The sequence below is a fragment of the Brassica oleracea genome, chromosome C9 (genome assembly GCF_000695525.1).
Source record: "Brassica oleracea var. oleracea cultivar TO1000 chromosome C9, BOL, whole genome shotgun sequence".
Taxonomy (NCBI): Eukaryota; Viridiplantae; Streptophyta; class Magnoliopsida; order Brassicales; family Brassicaceae; genus Brassica; species Brassica oleracea.
In genome coordinates, this window is record NC_027756.1 from 10,289,739 (window position 1) to 10,308,093 (window position 18,355).

The window sequence follows — 18,355 nt, forward strand, 5'->3', positions numbered from 1 at the left end:
AATAATTGTATTTTAACATGACAATAAAGTAGATAAAATATGATATAATTTATTTATTTTTCATTTTATAAACGATAGCTTAAAATACATTAAATTATTGTTAAAATATTTTTACACAGATTTATTAGAATTTAATAATAATATATATTATATTTAAAATGAAAATATATTATGATTAAAGTAGTTACAAAGACTTTATATTATAAGCTTTAAAGAAATACATGTTAATTTTTATACATGTATTATATAGTTTGCTATTGTTAACCCATCTTACCAACGTATTAGATTTTATTTTTGAACATAAATATTTTATACTTACGAAAATAAAATTTATAAATTTAATACAATTTTATTATATTTAGCTCAATATAATAATTTTCTTTTGATATGATTGATTATGATTATATAATATATAAAATATTACAGAATTTTTTATTTTTTATTTTATAAACGATTACTGAATTTATTAATGTATAATAATATTTCAAAATAATTTCAAAATTAGTGAAAATATTTAAATATAATTTTCGAAAATGAAGATCTTGTAAAAATCTTTTAAAACAGATTGGTTAGAATTTTAAAATAAATATATTTATATTTAAAATGAAAAGATATCAAAAGATATTATGATTAAAGTATTTTAAAAATTCTATGTATTATTAGTCTTAATAAAATACATTTAATAAGATTTCAAAGTGATAGTCCAAATTAAAAAAAAAATCACACATGAAAGAAGTTATGACTTCTATTCTAATATATAAGATATAAAAATCAGGAGTTCGACCGAAAAAAAAAAAGAGTGCATGGAAGAAAAGAACCACATGTCCCTATTTTCCCGTGTCCAATGCTTTGTCACCAAAGTAGTGAGAGATTTGTTTATGCTTAATTTGTTTCCGTGTATATATATATATATATATATATATGTGCAGTAAGACCGATCGATAGTGAGCTATTTGGCCAAGGTGATTTCTGGTTTCGGAGCTGGAGTGTTTATATCGGCGCATCATAAGTTGTACAAGGGTGATGGCGTTTGCTTCCCGGTTGCAACCGTAGAGGATGTCTAGTTTGAAGGCGTAGATCTCTGTGTTTCTTCTATGTGGTTTTATGTCATGTGGTTTAATGCTGCACTAAGAGTATCTCTAACCCTAATTTAGCTTCTACTCCAAAATGGAATTTGAAGTGAAATTATCTCCAATCCTATTCCATTTTTCATTATATAATGAAGTAAAAAAGTTTGATTATTTCAAAAATAGAATAATAAATTTATCTTTTATTCATTATTCTAATTTTTACTCTAAAATAGAATATAGTTAAAATAAAATTCAACTCCTTTATATTATAAAAAACAAAGTAATCTTTTTACATCAGAGGTGCTCTGGCTAGTTTTTCTGCTTGTGCTCAAGCGTCTGTGCAGCAACGGGGTTTCTTCTGCGTCCTTCTGGAGTTTCCTCTCTACTTGGGCATGTCGTTTTATTCTATATATCCAATGGTTTCATTTGGTTGGTGTCTATGTTTGGTTGTGGTGCTCTGCTTTAGGTTTGAGTTGTTTCTGTTGGGTGTACTATTCTAGTAAGGTTAGTTCATGCATGCGGATTCTGAAACCCAATCTTGGACCAGAGCAATTTCCGAATAGATTAGGCGGATAAGTGTTCTTGTGGCTTCGGTAAATTGTAAACAATACATTAAGAAACTTAATGATCTTTAATCTCTGGTTTTAGTAATGCTAAGTGGCTGAAGTCTTTCAACTGACATCATTTGTTGCTAATTCATCCTAGTTAGTAGTTTATGGTTCTTTTGTTCAGGTTTTACTCTCTGGAATATTCTTGCTGGCTTTGTCTTTCTATAGATTTCGACCTTTGATAATTTTATATTCTAACTCATGTTTTAATTTTTCAATAAATCCAAAGATGACTAAAAACAGATAGAGGAATTTTTTTTTTTGGAACACAGATATAGGAATTAAATCAACCTATTATATGTTACCTTTTTAAGTGGGCTATTTTGGTGGGCTCTATCATTAATACGGCCTGTTTAAACTGTATTCGAACCCACCTTGTATCACTAACACTGGAAACGCACCGTATCATCGGCGTCTCTGATCCCACGCGCACCGTTTCGCAACAAAAAACTCTTATCCCCTCGAAAAACCTTTCATCACTCTCCCTCAGTCTCTCCAATGGCGCTCACTTTCCTCTCTCCTCACCCAGTCTTCCTCTCTCTAGCTGGAACCACCTCTTCCTTCTCCTACAAACCGGTTTACTTACCATCCTCCCGAAATTCCCGCAACCTTCAGCTTTCGGCGGGACCTGCTCGTCGTAACTCTTCTTACCCGAACCCAGCAGATGACGACCCGCCCGAAGCCCCGGAGGACTCAATGCACGGAGTCTCGAAGTTTCAGCAGATACAGCGCCAAGCCGCTCGCGCGCGGAAGCTAGAGGAAGAAGACTTCGAGAAGAATCGAAACACGTACCTCTCAGCCATCGCTGACGTGGAAGACGCGCCAGAGACGGGACGTGATGACGTGGAATCAGGAGGCGATCTGTTCTCGGATATCGATAGAGCTATCTCCATGAAACGAAGCGAGTTCGTCAAGAAAGGATTGCTCCAACCTAATCCTCCCAAAACGGCGTCGGATAAGAAGATCAACGAGGAGGAAGAAGATGACGTCACCGACGTTGTTGATGAGCTCGACGAAGAAGAGGTTGTAGATTTAGACGAGATCGATAAACTAACGGGGTTAACCGAAGTCTCCGACGAAGATGATTGGGTCGACGAGGAAGGAAACCCTAGGATCAACAAGACTAGATCCGATCATCAATTCGAGTTCGATTTGGATGATTTCGGTGGATCCAAAGCCAGAATCGTGGAACCTAAGTTCAGATTGAGCTTAGCTGAGCTCTTAGACGAGAGCAAAGTGGTGCCGATCTCAGTTTACGGCGACTTGGACGTCGAGATCACCGGAATCCAGCACGATTCTCGAGGCGTAAGCGCCGGAGATCTCTTCGTGTGCTGCGAGAACGATGGAGACTCCGTCTTGAGCGAAGCTGACAAGAGAGGAGCAGTGGCGGTTGTAGCTAGCAAGGAGATCGACATTGAAGATACGTTAGGCTGTAGAGCACTTGTCATCGTTGAAGACACTGAAGCAGTCTTAGCAGCTTTAGCTTCTTCCTTTTACAGGCATCCGTCGAAGAACATGGCGGTGATTGGAGTCACAGGGACTAACGGGAAGACGACCACCACGTATTTGATCAAAAGCCTCTATGAGGCTATGGGTGTGCGAACAGGAATGTTCAGCACTGTTTCTTGTTATGTCCATGGAGATAACAAGTTGGATTCTCCGACGACGACGAGTCCTGATGCTGTTTTGGTTCAGAGTATGATGGCGAAGATGTTGCATAATGGAACCGAAGCTCTTGTTATGGAAGCTTCTCCTCAGGAGCTTGCTTCTGGGAAATGTGATGAAGTTGATTTCGACATTGCTGTTTTCACAAACTTGGCTAGAGAGGAGAGCGGCTTCCGCGGTACTGACGAAGAGTATAGAGATGCTGAAGCCAAGTTGTTTGCAAGAATGGTTGACCCGGAAAGGCACAGGAAAGTGGTTAACATTGACGATCCAAACGCAGCGTTTTTCGTCCAGCAAGGGAACGCTGATGTTCCGGTTGTGACATTTGCAATGGAGAACACCAAAGCTGATGTTCACCCGTTGAAGTTTGAGCTGTCTTTGTTTGAGACACAGGTTTTGGTTAATACCCCTCAAGGGATTTTGGAGATTTCGTCTGGTTTGTTAGGACGGCATAATATTTATAACATTCTTGCTGCTGTTGCTGTCGGGATTGCTGTTGGAGCTCCTCTTGAGGATATTGTTAGAGGTGTTGAGGAAGTCGATGCAGTCCCGGGGAGGTGTGAGTTGATTGATGAGGAACAAGCTTTTGGTGTTATTGTGGATCATGCGAACACACCTGATGGTTTGTCAAGGCTGCTTGATTCAGTTCGAGAGCTTAAACCAAGAAGAATCATTACTGGTATAGAACTTTTCCTCCATCCATTTAATGAATACATACCCGTTTCTGTGGTCTTTGTACGTGTGGTCATCTGATTATTTGAGGTGGTTTTTGTTGTTGTTATAGTTATTGGTTGCGCGGGTGAGACTGAGAGAGGGAAAAGACCGGTTATGACGAAAATTGCTACTGAAAAGAGTGATGTGACGATGTTGACATCTGATAATCCAGGGAATGAAGATCCATGTAAGTAACTCTGAGTTAGGACGAATCTATAAGCCTTGAGTGTGTCCAGATGTCTATTAACAGGTAGGAAACATATTTAAATGTGGTTTTAGTGGACATATTGGATGACATGTTGGCTGGGATTGGATGGACGATGCAAGAGTATTTGAAACACGGTGAACATGATTATTATCCTCCTTTGGCAAATGGGCATAGACTCTTCCTTCACGATGTTAGACGTGTAGCTGTGCGTTGTGCTGTTGCAATGGGTGAAGAGGGTGACATGGTTGTAAGTATTCAAATAAACCCATTCTCTGTACACTTTCTTTTTTCTTTCCCTGGTGTGTTATTAAGGTTGCTGGATTGAAATTCTTTAAAGTAATCTCAGCTTCTAAGTTATATTATGGAATGGTGTTCTTGGATCTATAGCTTTTCTTGACACTGATTTGCTTTCTTTGCAGGTGGTAGCAGGGAAAGGCCATGAAGCGTATCAGCTAGAAGGCGATAAGAAAGAGTTCTATGATGATCGAGAGGAATGTCGGGAAGCATTACAATACGTTGATGAGCTACATCAAGCTGGAATAGACACAAGCGAGTTCCCATGGAGGTAAGTAGAAGAGAAACAGCTTATTTTGCCAAATGATTAAACAGAGATTCTGATCTGTGAGAGTTACTGAAACATGTCAAGATGCTTCCTCTGATCACACTAAATGTTCTTTCCTCGTATTGCTCTGCTTTTGCAGGTTACCAGAGAGTCATTAATATCTCTATGGTGAGATCATTAAACCATGAATCAGATTTACTTCCACCGCCAAGATAGATTTGCAGAGACCTCATGATTTCTATACGAGAGACTTGGAGGTGTCTAACAACCCTTGTGAGTCATCAGATAAGTGCAGGGGAGATGAGAGATTTTAAAGGTGGAAGAAGATGTGTACAAATTTTTGTTAGTGGTTGTTGCGTTTGTCTATGCGTTGATGGTTTAAGAGAGGGCAGGTGTTTTTTTATAATAAACCTTCATTGGCTCGAAATTAAATTGGATGAGAACATAAAACAAAATCCATACAAATGAGTTGGACATTACCACACTGCAATGTGAAAGAATTAAGCGACTCCATACTAATTAGCAAGGCCTAAGCAAAAGAAAACCATATTTCCTAAAGGGGTTCATAAGCCTTCTTAATCACATTTTAGAAAGTCACAGTTTGGTTAACGACACTCGATAAACATATCAAAAATACACAACCATATGGTCCATAATCCATATCAGTATCAACTTGGTTACAATTCAATCTGCAGTTCCCTAATGTAAGGAACTATAATTAGTTGGAAATTTGTCGACTCTTACTATCGATATTGATCTAGTAAGAAATGGCATTTGAACCGATTTGGACTGGCTCGATCTCATTTCTTCCTGAGCAATCCAAATAAACAGAACTAAAAACTGATATATATGCGCAAGTTACAGAAAAACTATAGAAAGATAAAGCCATATATAACAACTGGCAAATATTTATTACAAAAAACAAAAAAGATAGACAAGAAATAATCCCAAGATCCTGAACATAATTACCAAAAAGAATCTATATAAAAACATCATACTTGTGTTCAAAAGGGTAATAAAATCTCTATCTGACTTTTCGTTCTTGAATCTTGAACAAGATCTTTGTGTGGTGGATTGTGTCCAAATTGAGTACTAAACTCAAATTCTATATCAGGTGGGGTGAGCTATAAGGGTACCTGACTGCATCACAAGGACGGACCAATCGTTGCTCTTCTTGGTAAGCTCTATGTTCATCATCAACTGTCAAATGTTTCTCATCCGTGCCAAAATCGAATTCTTTATAGGACCCGAGAGAGGACTGTTGAGCTGCTTCTTGGTTAGACGATGTAGATGCCTCAGGGAACGTTTTTCTTAAGCTTCTGATCAACGCATCTAATGACATGATCGGCATCAAGATCAGATGAAACCGCAATCTTCTGCTCCTTGGGAGTTGTATCAGTCTTGGAGCAACGCAGTCTATCACGGCTCAATAGCTTTGGTGGATCAGAGACTTCAAAGTAAGTGCCTCCGTCAGTAAAAGGAGAAGTTGGACCAGAACCGGACATAACCGACTAACCAAGCTTAGGTCCAATGGTTAAATCGGAGGCGAAACCAATTGAGATTCATGAAAAATGTCTTTCATTCATCCTCCAACTGATATCCTGCAAAACAAACACACCAAAGCATTTAAGCAAGCTTTTCTCCAAAAACCTAAAGGTAAGTAAAGAAATTTGAAAACAAAATGTGTTGAATTGACATACCCACACTCATCAGCAGATCCTCAAGCATTGCCACTGCCCTTTTTAGTTCCTCTTTACTCCATAAACCAGTCAGCATGTTGCGAATAGTAATGGTATCAGGATACACACCACTTGAAATCATCTCCTGGAAAATGTCCAGAGCTCCATTAATATTACCCACTTGACAAAACCCATGAATCAAGGTTCTGTAAGTAATTGCATTAGCAACTATTCCTCTTCGACCCATCTCGCAGAAAACCTCCAGCCCATCACCAACCCTTCCTACCTTACAGTAGCCATTAATGAGGGTAGTAAAGGTCACTACGTCGGGAGAGAAGCCTTTACTACCCATTGAATCAAACATTTGTGTAGCCTCATCTAGGCGGCTCTGCTTGCATAATCCATCGATCACTGAGTTATAGGTGATAGTATCAGGGACTAAACCTCTGTGGGGCATCTCCTCGTATAATTCCTCGGCCTCTGAAAACTTCCCTTCATTGATCAAGCCGCAGATCAATATATTGTAAGTTTGAACATCAGGTTCCACATCATTGAAGGGGTGACTAGCATCAAGATCCATCTTACTCTTCTGCATAACCTTAAACATTTCCAATGCATCTTTTAGTTTCCCATTATTGCAGAGACCGTCCAGCAAAGTGTTACAAGTGACGACATTAGGGCACACACCACTAGAAATCATCTCCTGTAAAAGGTCTAGAGCAGCATTAAGATTGCCCAACTGACAGAACCCGTGAATAAGAGTGGTGTAAGTAATTGTGTTAGCAACTAATCCTCTTCTAGACATCTCATGGAGAAGTTTCATTCCATCATCTACCCTCTTAGCCCCACAATATCCGTCTATGAGGATACTGAAAGTGATTACGTCCGGAGAGCAGCCCTTGGTAGCCATCAAATAAAACATGCGTTCCGCAGCATCAAGACGATTCTGTTTGGAAAAGCCATCGATCATTGAATTATATGTGATTGTATTAGGGATTATACCCCTTGGAAGCATCTCATTGTATAATTCTTCAGCCTCAAAGAACTTGCCTTCCTTGACCAATGCATTGATCAATACACTGAAAGTTACAACATCAGGGCTGATCTTCCTTTCAAACATTTCTCGCAACAACCGCTGGGCTTCGCTCCATCTACCAGAGCTACAAAAACCGTTGATCATGCAGTTGTAGGTAAACAAATTGGGAGAGATTCCTTTCTCTTGCATTTCAATGAAAAGATTTTGAGCATCGGTATGACGTCCGTCTTTCCAAAGGCCATCAATGATGGCACTATAGATTACAACATTGGGTTTGATGCGGCTCACCTCCTCCATCTTCCTCAGCAGATTCAACGCAGACACAGTGTCTCCCATCTTACACATCCCATCAACAATTGTTCCATAAGTAATCTGGTTAGGCTGGAGACCATCTTCCACCATCCGATCAAGCAGAGCTACAGCTTCGACAACTCGACCCTCGCGGCAAAGACCGTTCATCAGCGTGGTAAATGCTATGACATTTGGTTTACAAATTTGACGAAAAAAACCCAAGGCTTCAGAAACCCTGTCTTCCACACAAAAACCATGGAGCAGGGTGCTGAAGGTAACGAGACTGGGATGAAAACCAAGCTTGGTGATCTTACCAAACGTAGACAGAGCAAAGGGCAGCTTAGAGCAGCTGCAGAAACACTTTATCAGAATGGTGAAGCTGTATATATTACACGGAATCCGCCGCATTTCCATCTTCCTATGGAGAGATATCACGACATCGGGCCTTTCCATCCTCACCACAACTCCCAGCAATTTACAGAAATCAATCACACAAGGGAGGGGACGAGACCGTACCATGTCCTTGAACAAATCAATCGCATCATCTAACCCTTTGATTTCATGAAACCCACTTTGCAGCTTCAACCTCTCTCCTCCAAAACCTCCTGCTTTGCCACTGCTTTTCTTGGCCAGAGTATGACGAATCGATCTCGTACAGAACAATCTAGCCGCAGGCACAGAAGACGAAGACTCGAATCTGCAAACCCTAGCCAACATTTCGTTCTTCGCCGATCTCTAAGAAAACTCTCTCGACGGAGAAAATAACGAGTGTTAAGCGTATTGTAAACCGGTTCCATTTGATTTACAATAACCGGTTCAATTTGAATTAATTTCTTTCTTTTTTTGGGCACTTAACGATAACTAAACTAATCAGTAATCACACTCCTATTTTAGCCTATGTTCCATTCCAATGTAGCAAGAAAAAACATCTTACAATACTACCACGACTCCACTCTAAAAGCTGTCCACGTCACTTAATAAATTTAAACAATCAGACAGCATTTTTGTGCCAAGTCATATAAGCTTTTGCCGACCAGACTACAAACATGCAGTTCCTATGGGCTCATAAAATTCCTCACTGGCCCATCTAAACCGCACCTCTCCAACCTCCAACGCTGCGCTTCCACTCCCTACAAATCACCGTTTCTTCTCTGAATTAATCACAAGCCACTCTCGATCATTTACCTATGTTCTTACTCCATTCTTAATTCACCTCCTACCGTACCTCTTACTAATTCAGTTCAACCCATAAATCCTAAATAGCCTAATTCATAAAGCCTCGCTTCTACTCCTCCATCTTCGTCTTCTTCATTGTCTCTCAATCGGTGAGATTTTATTTACAATCAGAGACGGTATCATTCCCTCTTTGATGGAATTGAGAAAAGAGATTGAAAAAGTTCAGTTTTTTTTTTTTTTTGTTTCTGATGTTTATTTCCTTTCTAAAATTCTATGTAGCAATAATGGCTGATGAAAATAATGAGATGAAGGAGGTGAAGGATGAGTAAGAAGTAATTGTTATGTAAGAGATCCTTTCATATTATGATAGCGCTCAAGTTAAAATTTGGTCTTTCTAAATGTGTTTGTCTGATTCTGTGGTTTTAATTGTTTGCACATCCTTAGCTTGCACCATTTGACCCAACCAATAAGAAGAAGAAAAAAATTGTCATTTTGGAACCTATCGAGGACTCTACTGAGTCACAAGCGGAGAAATCCGTTTCATTGCCTAGTATGTTGACGCGTATATGTGCCATGAATCTTTTTTGCTTTTCTCAATGGGGTATATATGTTATTTTGTCTTATTTATTTTCCCTCCAGCTAACTGTGGCTTTGAGTATTCACTTTCTACACTGAAGAAAAGAAGATTCCAGTGCTTGTTTTAACGTTTTGTTGTCTTCTAAGCTCTTTAAATGTTTTTTAAACTGATGGGTTGATATGATTATGTGCCTCACGTTGTTTTTGTTTCTATGGATAGGTTAAATAACATCTCATTGAATGAGAAACAGTATCGCCGGTGCAGAAGATTTGGAAGATATTTTATGATTCACTTCATTGCTAATTAACTGTTTTTAGCAGTATGCGTTTAAATAACTAACTCCGTATTTTCCAATGGTCTTACTTGATTGTCTCCACTGGGATCAGTAGGCTTATGCTACTGTCTATATACTACAGATTCTAACGACATGATATCTTCACAGCCAAAAACGGGGAAGATGAACGTGGCGACTTGAAGCCAGCCTTTATCGCTGCGGGTGGAAACTAAATCCTAGAAGGTGCTCGCAGGTAAACACGAAATCCTATGTATTACGTCTTCTTTATTTTTTTTTGTTATTCTTCCTTTCTTTATATGGCATCTTACCAGATGTTTCCAAATGAAAATTTGGTAGTTCATCACAAAACTTCTTTATTTGATTAACAAAGGGAAGTCATTCACCAAGGTTGTTTTATGGTTACATGGATTCCGGTTTTATTCATTTGAAAATCTGATATATGCTTATCAAACAAAACAATTTTAGCGACATTTGTATGTACATTAGTGAATTAAACGTTTTACATGGTTTCTCATATTGCTTCATTTGCAGGTTGAAGCAAAAGAAGTTTTCTTTTCTGTTACAAAGCTTCCCCAATCTAAATGGTTTGGGAGAAGAAGGTTTACTTGATCATAAAGGAATTTTCTCTACCAGATGATAAGGTTCGTAGTTTGTAATTTGCCTAAGTAGCGGAACTCTAACACTTATACTGTAGGTATAGTTTCTGATAAGTTGTTTGTCTTTCTATGGTTATTATTGTTACAAGCTCCCATAAAGGATATGAATAGCAAGATTAATATGTATCTTAAATCTTTAGCAAAAAAAAAGATTTATATGTATCTTGCTAATGGTATAACTCTCATATTCCAAATAATAGACGAAACTATTTTCACACAAATTAAGCGGTACTTGAAACAAGCGATTGTTGATAAGAACTATGTTGTTTCAAGCCATCTGTTAGCAAGTTTTTTGCATGTTTCGTAGTTTCAAAACCATTATTTTCCTAAGATGGCTACGCTACCATGATAGATGCATACTACTCAGGTTATGCTGCAAAATGATCAGTTTCATAAGTTTCACCTTCTACATTGATATATATGTAGAAAAAGAAGAGAAAGAAGAAAAGCTTACAAGGAGTACAGATATTAAGGGTGGTTAAAAAGATAAAGCACTGCAAGAAATGAACGGCAAGAGAAGCATTTTGAAGTGTTGAACTTAACGCATGTTTTTCTTTCTTGGGGATTTTTGCTTATAAACTGTTATTAGATTACAATAACATTGATAAGATAAGATATGTATTTCTTAGTTTGCTTCACCAGTGCCAACAATCACGAAATTATAATTTGTTATTTCTTCTTCCGGCTTCTAATGATTGGTTGTTATTTGAGTTTGTTTGTAGTTGATCTTTTTATATTTCGTTTTATTGTGTATAATCAAATTCATGATGAGAACGGTGACTAAGAAGTTGAAGTTTGTAGCATAAGTACAGATGGCTGATTTCTTTTTCTTTATTTTTTTCTTAAAATTGTTATGGGAATGATTAAAAAGAGTGCTTTCCTTTATCATTCTTTTTGCTTTAATACTTCCACATAATGGTTTATTCTCTACATGATTTAGATTCTTATTTTATAAGTTTGTGATCTCATATTTCTGTTTTCACATGTGATCAATTCAAATATAATTGTATAAGAAATTTGGTAAATAAAATTGATTTATTTGACCAAGATAATGGCTATGATTAGTAGAGTTGATTTGGTGACAAAGCAATAGCAGTACACTAGAAAAGTTGTATGTTCTTATACATGCAATTAATAATGATTGGTGGAGTAGTTGATGATTAATATATAAAATTACGTATAAAATTAATATATAATATATAATTTGTTTATTTCATAATATAGATATATTATATTTCTAATATATACATATATTAATTTTTTTAATTAACAATAATGAATTATCTTTAATTCTATTTAAAATGTGAAATATTTTTAAAACACTTTTATTTTAAATCTTTTTGAAAATATAAATTTATTTTTGGATATAAATATAATTTTGTGATATTATCAAATAAAATAAATGAAGTATATTAAATTATTTGAATTGTTTTATATATTCTAAATGCAAATGCTCTACCAAAATATTAATATGAAAACATTGGATACATATTTTCTCTGAAAACATTGGATACATATTTACTCAAACTACATTCATACATGTTTTCTCTGACTAAACATTCATACATGTTATGGCCAAACTTGCAAACATATTTCTATTATCATTTTTTTTTTAAAACTGGTGTTTAGTTATTTAAATTTCAAAATAGAAAAATTTTGATTTTAAAGGTCCATTCAATTGTTACTGCGAAAACAAACTATACAAAAATATACCACAAAAATCTAAATACAAAAGCATATTCATACAAATAGAGAGAGAAAAATACAAAAGATGTTTTAATCTTGAAATATCTCACATGTAACTTTTATATATTTCTTCATATGAAATGACTAAACAAAAATTTTAGACAATTTCAAATGTAAAAATGAATTAACTTGATAACAAGCACTAATCCAAACATATATAAAAAGAGAGCGGAAAATATGTTTCATTATCGTGTTGATTTTTGCTATAACTAATTTTCTAAACAATACATAAAATTATCATTCACCTCTACATTTAGAACAAAATATTATACATTAATCCACTCAGAAGCTAACAAAAACACATATTGTATAGAAGACTAATGTCAAATTTAAGAAGCAACAATATATACCAGCAAAAAATTTCAACCTATCTCCATCTGCTTTATTGTTTTAGATATTTTCTGATTTATTAATTCTGAATTAATTGTTTTAAATATACACAAATAAAAATTAAATTATTGAGCAAATTTTATGCAGCATAATCCGCGTTAATAAACCTAGTTATCCTATAAAAGTAGTTAACCATTTTCAGATCGGATCAAAATGATAAAAATTAAACTATGTCATCAAGTCTCAAATCGGTTCTACTCCTTAAACCGATTTTACAAAGAGAAAATAAGCTTTCATCTGATTTCTTAGGCTACAACAGGAACAAGAAAATAATTACGAGAGTTTTTTGAGTATTTTGATTATTCTTGAGAAAATTGGTGATACATATGAGCATCTTTGTATGGGTGATTATTGGCTATAGCCAACTACTATCCCCAAACTCCCACTTTGATGTTAAAAACCACCTAAACCTGAATATTCAGAATAACAGTTGGGAATCCTATTTCCCTCCTGCTTGACCCTATTGGCTCAGAGCTCATCATATTTTTATCCGCAATATTTTCCATGTTACGTCAAATCAACCAAGTTACAAAGAAAAATGATGAAACACACAAAAACTCAAAACAACATCCTTTGGAATCTATAAAAAAAATCATAAGAGCTTATCTTACTTCATTTGAGCACTGATCTTGCATCAACAAGTGGAATTTCATAGCAGCAACCGAGATGTTGCTCACAAGAATAGAAGCAGTCAAATTAATTAGCCTCGCAATTCTTCTCTCAGTGGTTAAGAAAGCATGTCGAGGAAGCTTTTGTCCAATCTCCCATCATGTAACATATTAGTGACCAAGCCAAAGGTCGACGAAGCCTCTGCAGAAAACCGAAACTCGTCATTTCTTTGATGAGTTCTGCTGATGCTGCTTTGTCACCATCCCACATATGTGCCCTGATTAGCGCATTATAGGTACGGTCATCTGGGAGAGGCCCGTCTTCCTTCATCTTCCTAAACAAGGCAACAGCTTCCTGCTTTAAGCGTTTCACACCGAATCCTGAGAACATTATAGTGTATGTTCTGACATCAGGCTTCACTCCTTTAAGGTCGACGCTACAGAATAATTCCCACGCGTCTTCCACTCTTTTAGACTTGCAGAATCCATTAATAAGAGTATTATAAGTAACTACATCTGGGTAACAATCCTCGCTAATCATCAAATCAAACATCTGCTTAGCCTCGTCTATCCGATCGTGCATGCAAAACCCATAGATCAATGAATTATATGTGAAAATATCAAGAGCTATAGACCTTTGGATCATCTCCTTGTACAAACTTTCAGCCTCTAAAAGGTTCCCCTCTTTTGCAAACGAATCTATCAACGCGCTGAAAGTAAAAACATTTGGGTTTATCTTTCTCTCAATCATCTCTTTGAGTAGTCGATATGCATCGCTCCATCTTCCGTAACTACAGAGACAGCTAATGAGGGAGTTGTAAGTAAAAACATTCCCTCGAATCCATTTGTTCTCCATTTCACTGAAGAGGTCGAGTGCATCATCGACGTGTTTGTATTTGCAAAAACCATCAATGACTGTAGAGTAGATCACAACATTTGCCTCTATGTTCACCTTGTCCATCTTCTTGAGCAGATCTAAAGCCAAGTCAATATTACCTCTCTTACATAACCCATTTGCTAAAACACCATAAGTAACCAGATTTGGTTGACATCCTTTCTCAACCATCCGGTCAAGTTCAACTAAAGCCACCGCTTCAGAAGCTTTGTTGTGGAGAAAGAGCCCGTGGATTAGCAGGTTGAAGGTGATGGTATTAGGTTGATAACCCGTTTCCACCATTTGATCAACCAAAGCTACTGCCTCGGAGATTCTGTTACAGCGGCAGTATCCATTGAGTAGGGAAGAAAGCGTGACAACATTGGGATCATACCCAAGTTTCATCATCTTACCAGCCATAGCTAAAGCCAGAGGGAGTTGAGAGGATTTGCAGAAACAGTTAATCAAAATACTGTATGTATAGAGGTCAAGTGTAATCCCCAGCATCTCCATCTTCTCGACTTCACCATCTCACTGAACAAACCAACCGCATCTTCTATCTTAGTATCTTCTAGAAAACCATTTCTCAGCTTCTCTCTGTAATCATCATCACTGCGACCAGAAAAAGCTCGTCCCCAGCAACAGAGTGAAGAAAGAGAACTTAGAGGACTACCGGTTCCCTGGAGATTTTGATGAACAAATCGCTTTGGTGCCAGTGCAATTGCGATCAAAATCGATCTCATCGTCTTCTTGATTTGGCTCCAGCTGATTGAGTTCCCTTGTCAATCTGCAAATTGCTAAACCAAACCCTACACGAATAATCAACCCAGAGCCGAGAGAAATTGATAAACCGAGCTATTGAAACCGGTAGAATTCCGGTTCAGTATTTATTTCTAACTACTAAGCTTGCTTGTTTAGTTCTAGTTCTACTTTTAAAAATCAAGCCAAACAATCATTTACGGATATCCACTTCAAAAAATATTATATGATTATAAAATTTATCAACAAACCGGTTTAACAACAGTCAGGTGTGTCCAATAATTATATTAGAGGAACCAGTTAATGACATTTTTATTGATGTTATAAGCTAACTTGAAATATAAACAAAGTTATTTACTTTGGGAGAACCTTGGCCATCAATATCATCCCCAATTTCACTCAACTCTCAAGTAACTAAACATTTGACTCAAAATTAATTTGAATATGAACACAAAACAATGAGTTGGATATACCACACTGCTATGAGAAGGAATTAAGCATCTCCATACTAATTAGGAATACCTAACCAAAATAAACACTCAGGACCCTGTTTCCTTATGAACAATAAAGGATGATTCACTAAGCCTTCTTAAATCACATTTTATAGAGTGCACAATTTGTTTAACGGCTCTACACTGTGAGAAACAAAATCAAAAGTGCACAAGGCGTTGGTTCCAGTCTACCATATTAGGTATCAACTTGGTTACAATTCAATCTGCAGTTTCAGTTGGAAATTTGTTGCCCATTTGTATTGAAATTGATCCAGTAATATAGAAATGACATTTGATCCATTAGAACTGGTTCGATCTCATGTTTCATGAACAAGTCAAATAAACAGAACTAAAAACTGAAACATCTAAGATTTATTGGAACTTCTTTATAAATGCGATCAAATATATTATATGCACAAATTGAAAAAAAAAAATCTACATAAAGACAGCCAAATACAACAACTGACAACGTCAACTATTTATTACAAAACCAAAAAGAGAGACGAGAAACTATCCATAAGATCCTGAACATAATCATCTAAAGGCTTCTATGTAAGAACATCATACTTCTGTTAAAAAACAAGGGTAATAAGATCACTAACTCGTTTTCGTTTTCGTTCTTGAATCTTGAACAAGATCTTTGTGTGCTGGCTTATGTCCAAATCGATTTCGAAATTCAGAATCTATATAACTAGAAGTCAGCTAAGTGCACCTGATTGCATCACAGGGAAGGACCAATCGTTGTTGTTCTTGGTCGAAGCGCTATGTTCATCATCATCAACGCTCAAATGTTTCTCATCCGTACCAAAATCGAACTCCTTATTCGGCCCGAGAGAGGAATGCTGCGCTGCTTCTTGATGAGACGACGCAGATGCTTCAGGGAACGTTGTTCTTAGCTTCTGATCTACACATCTAATGAAATGATCCGCATCAAGATCAAAAGAAACCGGTTTATTCGGTCTCGCAATCTTCTTCTGCTCTTTAGGAGTCGTAACAGCCTTGGAGAAATGCAGCTTACCAGGGCTCAACAGCTTCGGAGGATCAGAGACTTGGAAGTGAGTGACTCCGTCAGGAAAAGGAGAAGCTGGACCCGAACCGGACATAACCGAGCTGGGCGAGATAAGCTGAGCGAGTGGACTACCAGGAGGAAGTTGGTAAAACTGAAACTCATAGTTAGAGACTGGAGACCTGAGACCATAGTTAATGTTGGAGTTAAAGAGCTGAGCGAAAGGGACTTCAGGCGAAGAAGGAGTAGTGGTGGTTAAGTAGAAAGACTCATCGAGAGGCGGCGTAACCGGAGCGGAAGATGGTTCGGTGGTGTAAGTAGAGAAAACCGGAGGAGACACCAGCTGAGGCTCGTGAGCGTAAGGTCCGATGGCGAATATCGAAGGACGCTCGTTGTTGTTGTTGTTGTTGTTGTTAGAAGGTAGAGGACTAAAGGAGAGGATCCCTACAGGCGATTGCGTAGCGGAAGGAGGTTCTGATTGGAAGAAGGAAGCAGGAGATGAAGGTGGAGCTATGAAAGGAAGAGCCGTCATAACCGAACGATAACCGGAATTGGATGTGGAATCGGTATGAACCGGTTCAGGAGCAAGTGCGGCTTTCCCTATTCGTTTTCTTCTTTGTGTTGAAGGTCTGAAACATATGAAGCGATCCCACCATCTTCGCTTCTTCTGCTATTCAAATTTTTTTTGATGAAAATCAGATTGAAATCACATAAACAAATCTATTGTGAATGATCGAAGAAGAAACACTGTTCGATTCCATTAATCGTGAATTGATGGAGCTCGCCTACAAAGTGTTCGATCTAATGCTTAGGAGAGAACGATTTTGCGATTACGGAATCATTATACAGTTCTCGGATGATCATTAAACTTCGAGAAAATGAGCTAAATTCGATGAAAACGAAAACGGAGAGGGACTCACATGAATCGGAGAAGGTTGGTGATGAACACGATCATCAGAGGAAGCAAACGCACTAGCGGCTGCGTTTATAGTCTCCGAAACGTTGTTTCCACTCGCGCCGGCTCTCATCTTTCCTCTGATCTTTATCTCACTCTGATAATTTTCCCGAGAAAACAAAACAGAGCATTCGAATTTCTCAAAGTATTAATCAAAATCTCTGGTGAGTAAAAAGTTGAAAACCATTTATAAATAAGGACACGCAACCCGAAAGTTCTGGGAATGTTGTTTTCTCCCAAAATATATATATATATACATGTGTGTGTTATATGTATGTCAAGAAGGTTTGAGGTCAAAACACGGCAAAGAACAAAGGCGTGCCACTATTTACATTTTGTTTGTAAATTGATACAATTTTGAAGGGCAGTTATGTCTATTAAAATTGCGAAAAATTTGACTACATTGCTTTTCCTTTTTTTTTTTTCTTTTTTTTTTTGAGATGCAAAATTTATAAGTATGTTTTTCTTTTCATTCTAATTTTAAATTTTCATTTTTTATTGCTAATATTTCACTATTTATCTGCTCAACTGTTTCACTAATTATAGATTAGTACTAAATCAAATGAGATTAGTGAATTAAAATATTCTTACGACCACAAAGATTGAGATGCGTTTGTTTAAATTTTTTATTTCTCATAACGAAAAAGGTGTCACAGAAATGCACGTGTGGGAGAACCGAATCTATCTCTTAGTTTTTAGGTTTCTCGTGTGCACATTAGTGTGGGGCTAAACCAAGTAATTTAAAATTATTAAATAAATTATATATTCTGAATTAAAAATGATGTCACAATTTCTGACCCCTAAGAAACATTATTATCTCACAAAGCCAATTTCAACTTGTTTTGCACGGTGGCTTGACTTCATGTTTTGGGTCTTGTTTACTTTTCTATCTCCCCATACCCAATAATCAATCGAATTTCCTATAAATGCTTTACGGAAACAATAATTCAATCTTTTTTGGCACATTATAATTTGATCGTTAAATAATG

General features: G+C 36.9%; 4 protein-coding genes and 1 long non-coding RNA gene across 6 annotated transcripts; 2 read left to right on the forward strand and 3 right to left on the reverse strand.

Annotated features, from left to right (window-relative positions):
• Positions 1-2,093: 2,093 nt before the first annotated feature.
• LOC106318647 (UDP-N-acetylmuramoyl-L-alanyl-D-glutamate--2,6-diaminopimelate ligase) lies at positions 2,094-5,259 on the forward strand. Its single transcript, XM_013756717.1, has 5 exons — positions 2,094-4,022; positions 4,128-4,244; positions 4,337-4,512; positions 4,685-4,830; positions 4,967-5,259. Exons 1-5 carry the CDS (start codon positions 2,177-2,179, stop codon positions 4,983-4,985), a joined length of 2,304 nt encoding a protein of 767 aa, XP_013612171.1. The 5' UTR covers positions 2,094-2,176; the 3' UTR covers positions 4,986-5,259.
• Positions 5,260-5,653: 394 nt separating this feature from the next.
• LOC106319162 (pentatricopeptide repeat-containing protein At1g64100-like) lies at positions 5,654-8,590 on the reverse strand. The gene is made up of 2 exons (XM_013757413.1): positions 6,528-8,590; positions 5,654-6,428 (listed from the first exon to the last, which is right to left on the reverse strand). Exons 1-2 carry the CDS (start codon positions 8,548-8,550, stop codon positions 6,406-6,408), a joined length of 2,046 nt encoding a protein of 681 aa, XP_013612867.1. The 5' UTR covers positions 8,551-8,590; the 3' UTR covers positions 5,654-6,405.
• Positions 8,591-9,811: 1,221 nt separating this feature from the next.
• On the forward strand, positions 9,812-11,069 carry LOC106319165. Its single transcript, XR_001265433.1, has 3 exons — positions 9,812-10,113; positions 10,413-10,522; positions 10,964-11,069. It is a non-coding gene; the product is annotated as an uncharacterized LOC106319165 (long non-coding RNA).
• Positions 11,070-13,060: 1,991 nt separating this feature from the next.
• LOC106319163 (pentatricopeptide repeat-containing protein At1g63400-like) lies at positions 13,061-15,119 on the reverse strand. The gene is given in 3 exon segments (XM_013757414.1): positions 13,061-13,487; positions 13,490-14,674; positions 14,677-15,119. Coding segments are annotated over 3 exon segments (1,494 nt in total). The 5' UTR covers positions 14,899-15,119; the 3' UTR covers positions 13,061-13,400.
• A 650-nt stretch (positions 15,120-15,769) lies between these two features.
• Positions 15,770-17,610, reverse strand: LOC106313098 (uncharacterized protein At1g76660). Of its 2 annotated transcripts, none has more exons than XM_013750833.1 (2): positions 17,332-17,610; positions 15,770-17,081 (listed from the first exon to the last, which is right to left on the reverse strand). In XM_013750833.1, exons 1-2 carry the CDS (start codon positions 17,437-17,439, stop codon positions 16,104-16,106), a joined length of 1,086 nt encoding a protein of 361 aa, XP_013606287.1. In that variant the 5' UTR covers positions 17,440-17,610; the 3' UTR covers positions 15,770-16,103. The 2 variants fall into 2 exon arrangements, with proteins under 2 accessions (XP_013606287.1, XP_013606289.1); XM_013750835.1 differs by having other exon boundaries at positions 15,770-17,078; positions 17,332-17,608.
• Positions 17,611-18,355: the final 745 nt, after the last annotated feature.

Coding starts and splice junctions, on each gene's coding strand:
- LOC106318647 (XM_013756717.1), top strand. CDS start 2,177: ATGGCGCTCACTTTCCTCTCTCCTCACCCAGTCTTCCTCTCTCTAGCT. Junction 4,245..4,336: donor TCCAGGGAATGAAGATCCAT/GTAAGTAACTCT, acceptor ATGTGGTTTTAG/TGGACATATTGGATGACATG. Junction 4,513..4,684: donor GTGAAGAGGGTGACATGGTT/GTAAGTATTCAA, acceptor CTTTCTTTGCAG/GTGGTAGCAGGGAAAGGCCA.
- LOC106319162 (XM_013757413.1), bottom strand. CDS start 8,550: ATGTTGGCTAGGGTTTGCAGATTCGAGTCTTCGTCTTCTGTGCCTGCG. Junction 6,429..6,527: donor GGATCTGCTGATGAGTGTGG/GTATGTCAATTC, acceptor TTTGTTTTGCAG/GATATCAGTTGGAGGATGAA.
- LOC106313098 (XM_013750833.1), bottom strand. CDS start 17,439: ATGAGAGCCGGCGCGAGTGGAAACAACGTTTCGGAGACTATAAACGCA. Junction 17,082..17,331: donor ACCAACCTTCTCCGATTCAT/GTGAGTCCCTCT, acceptor AAATTTGAATAG/CAGAAGAAGCGAAGATGGTG.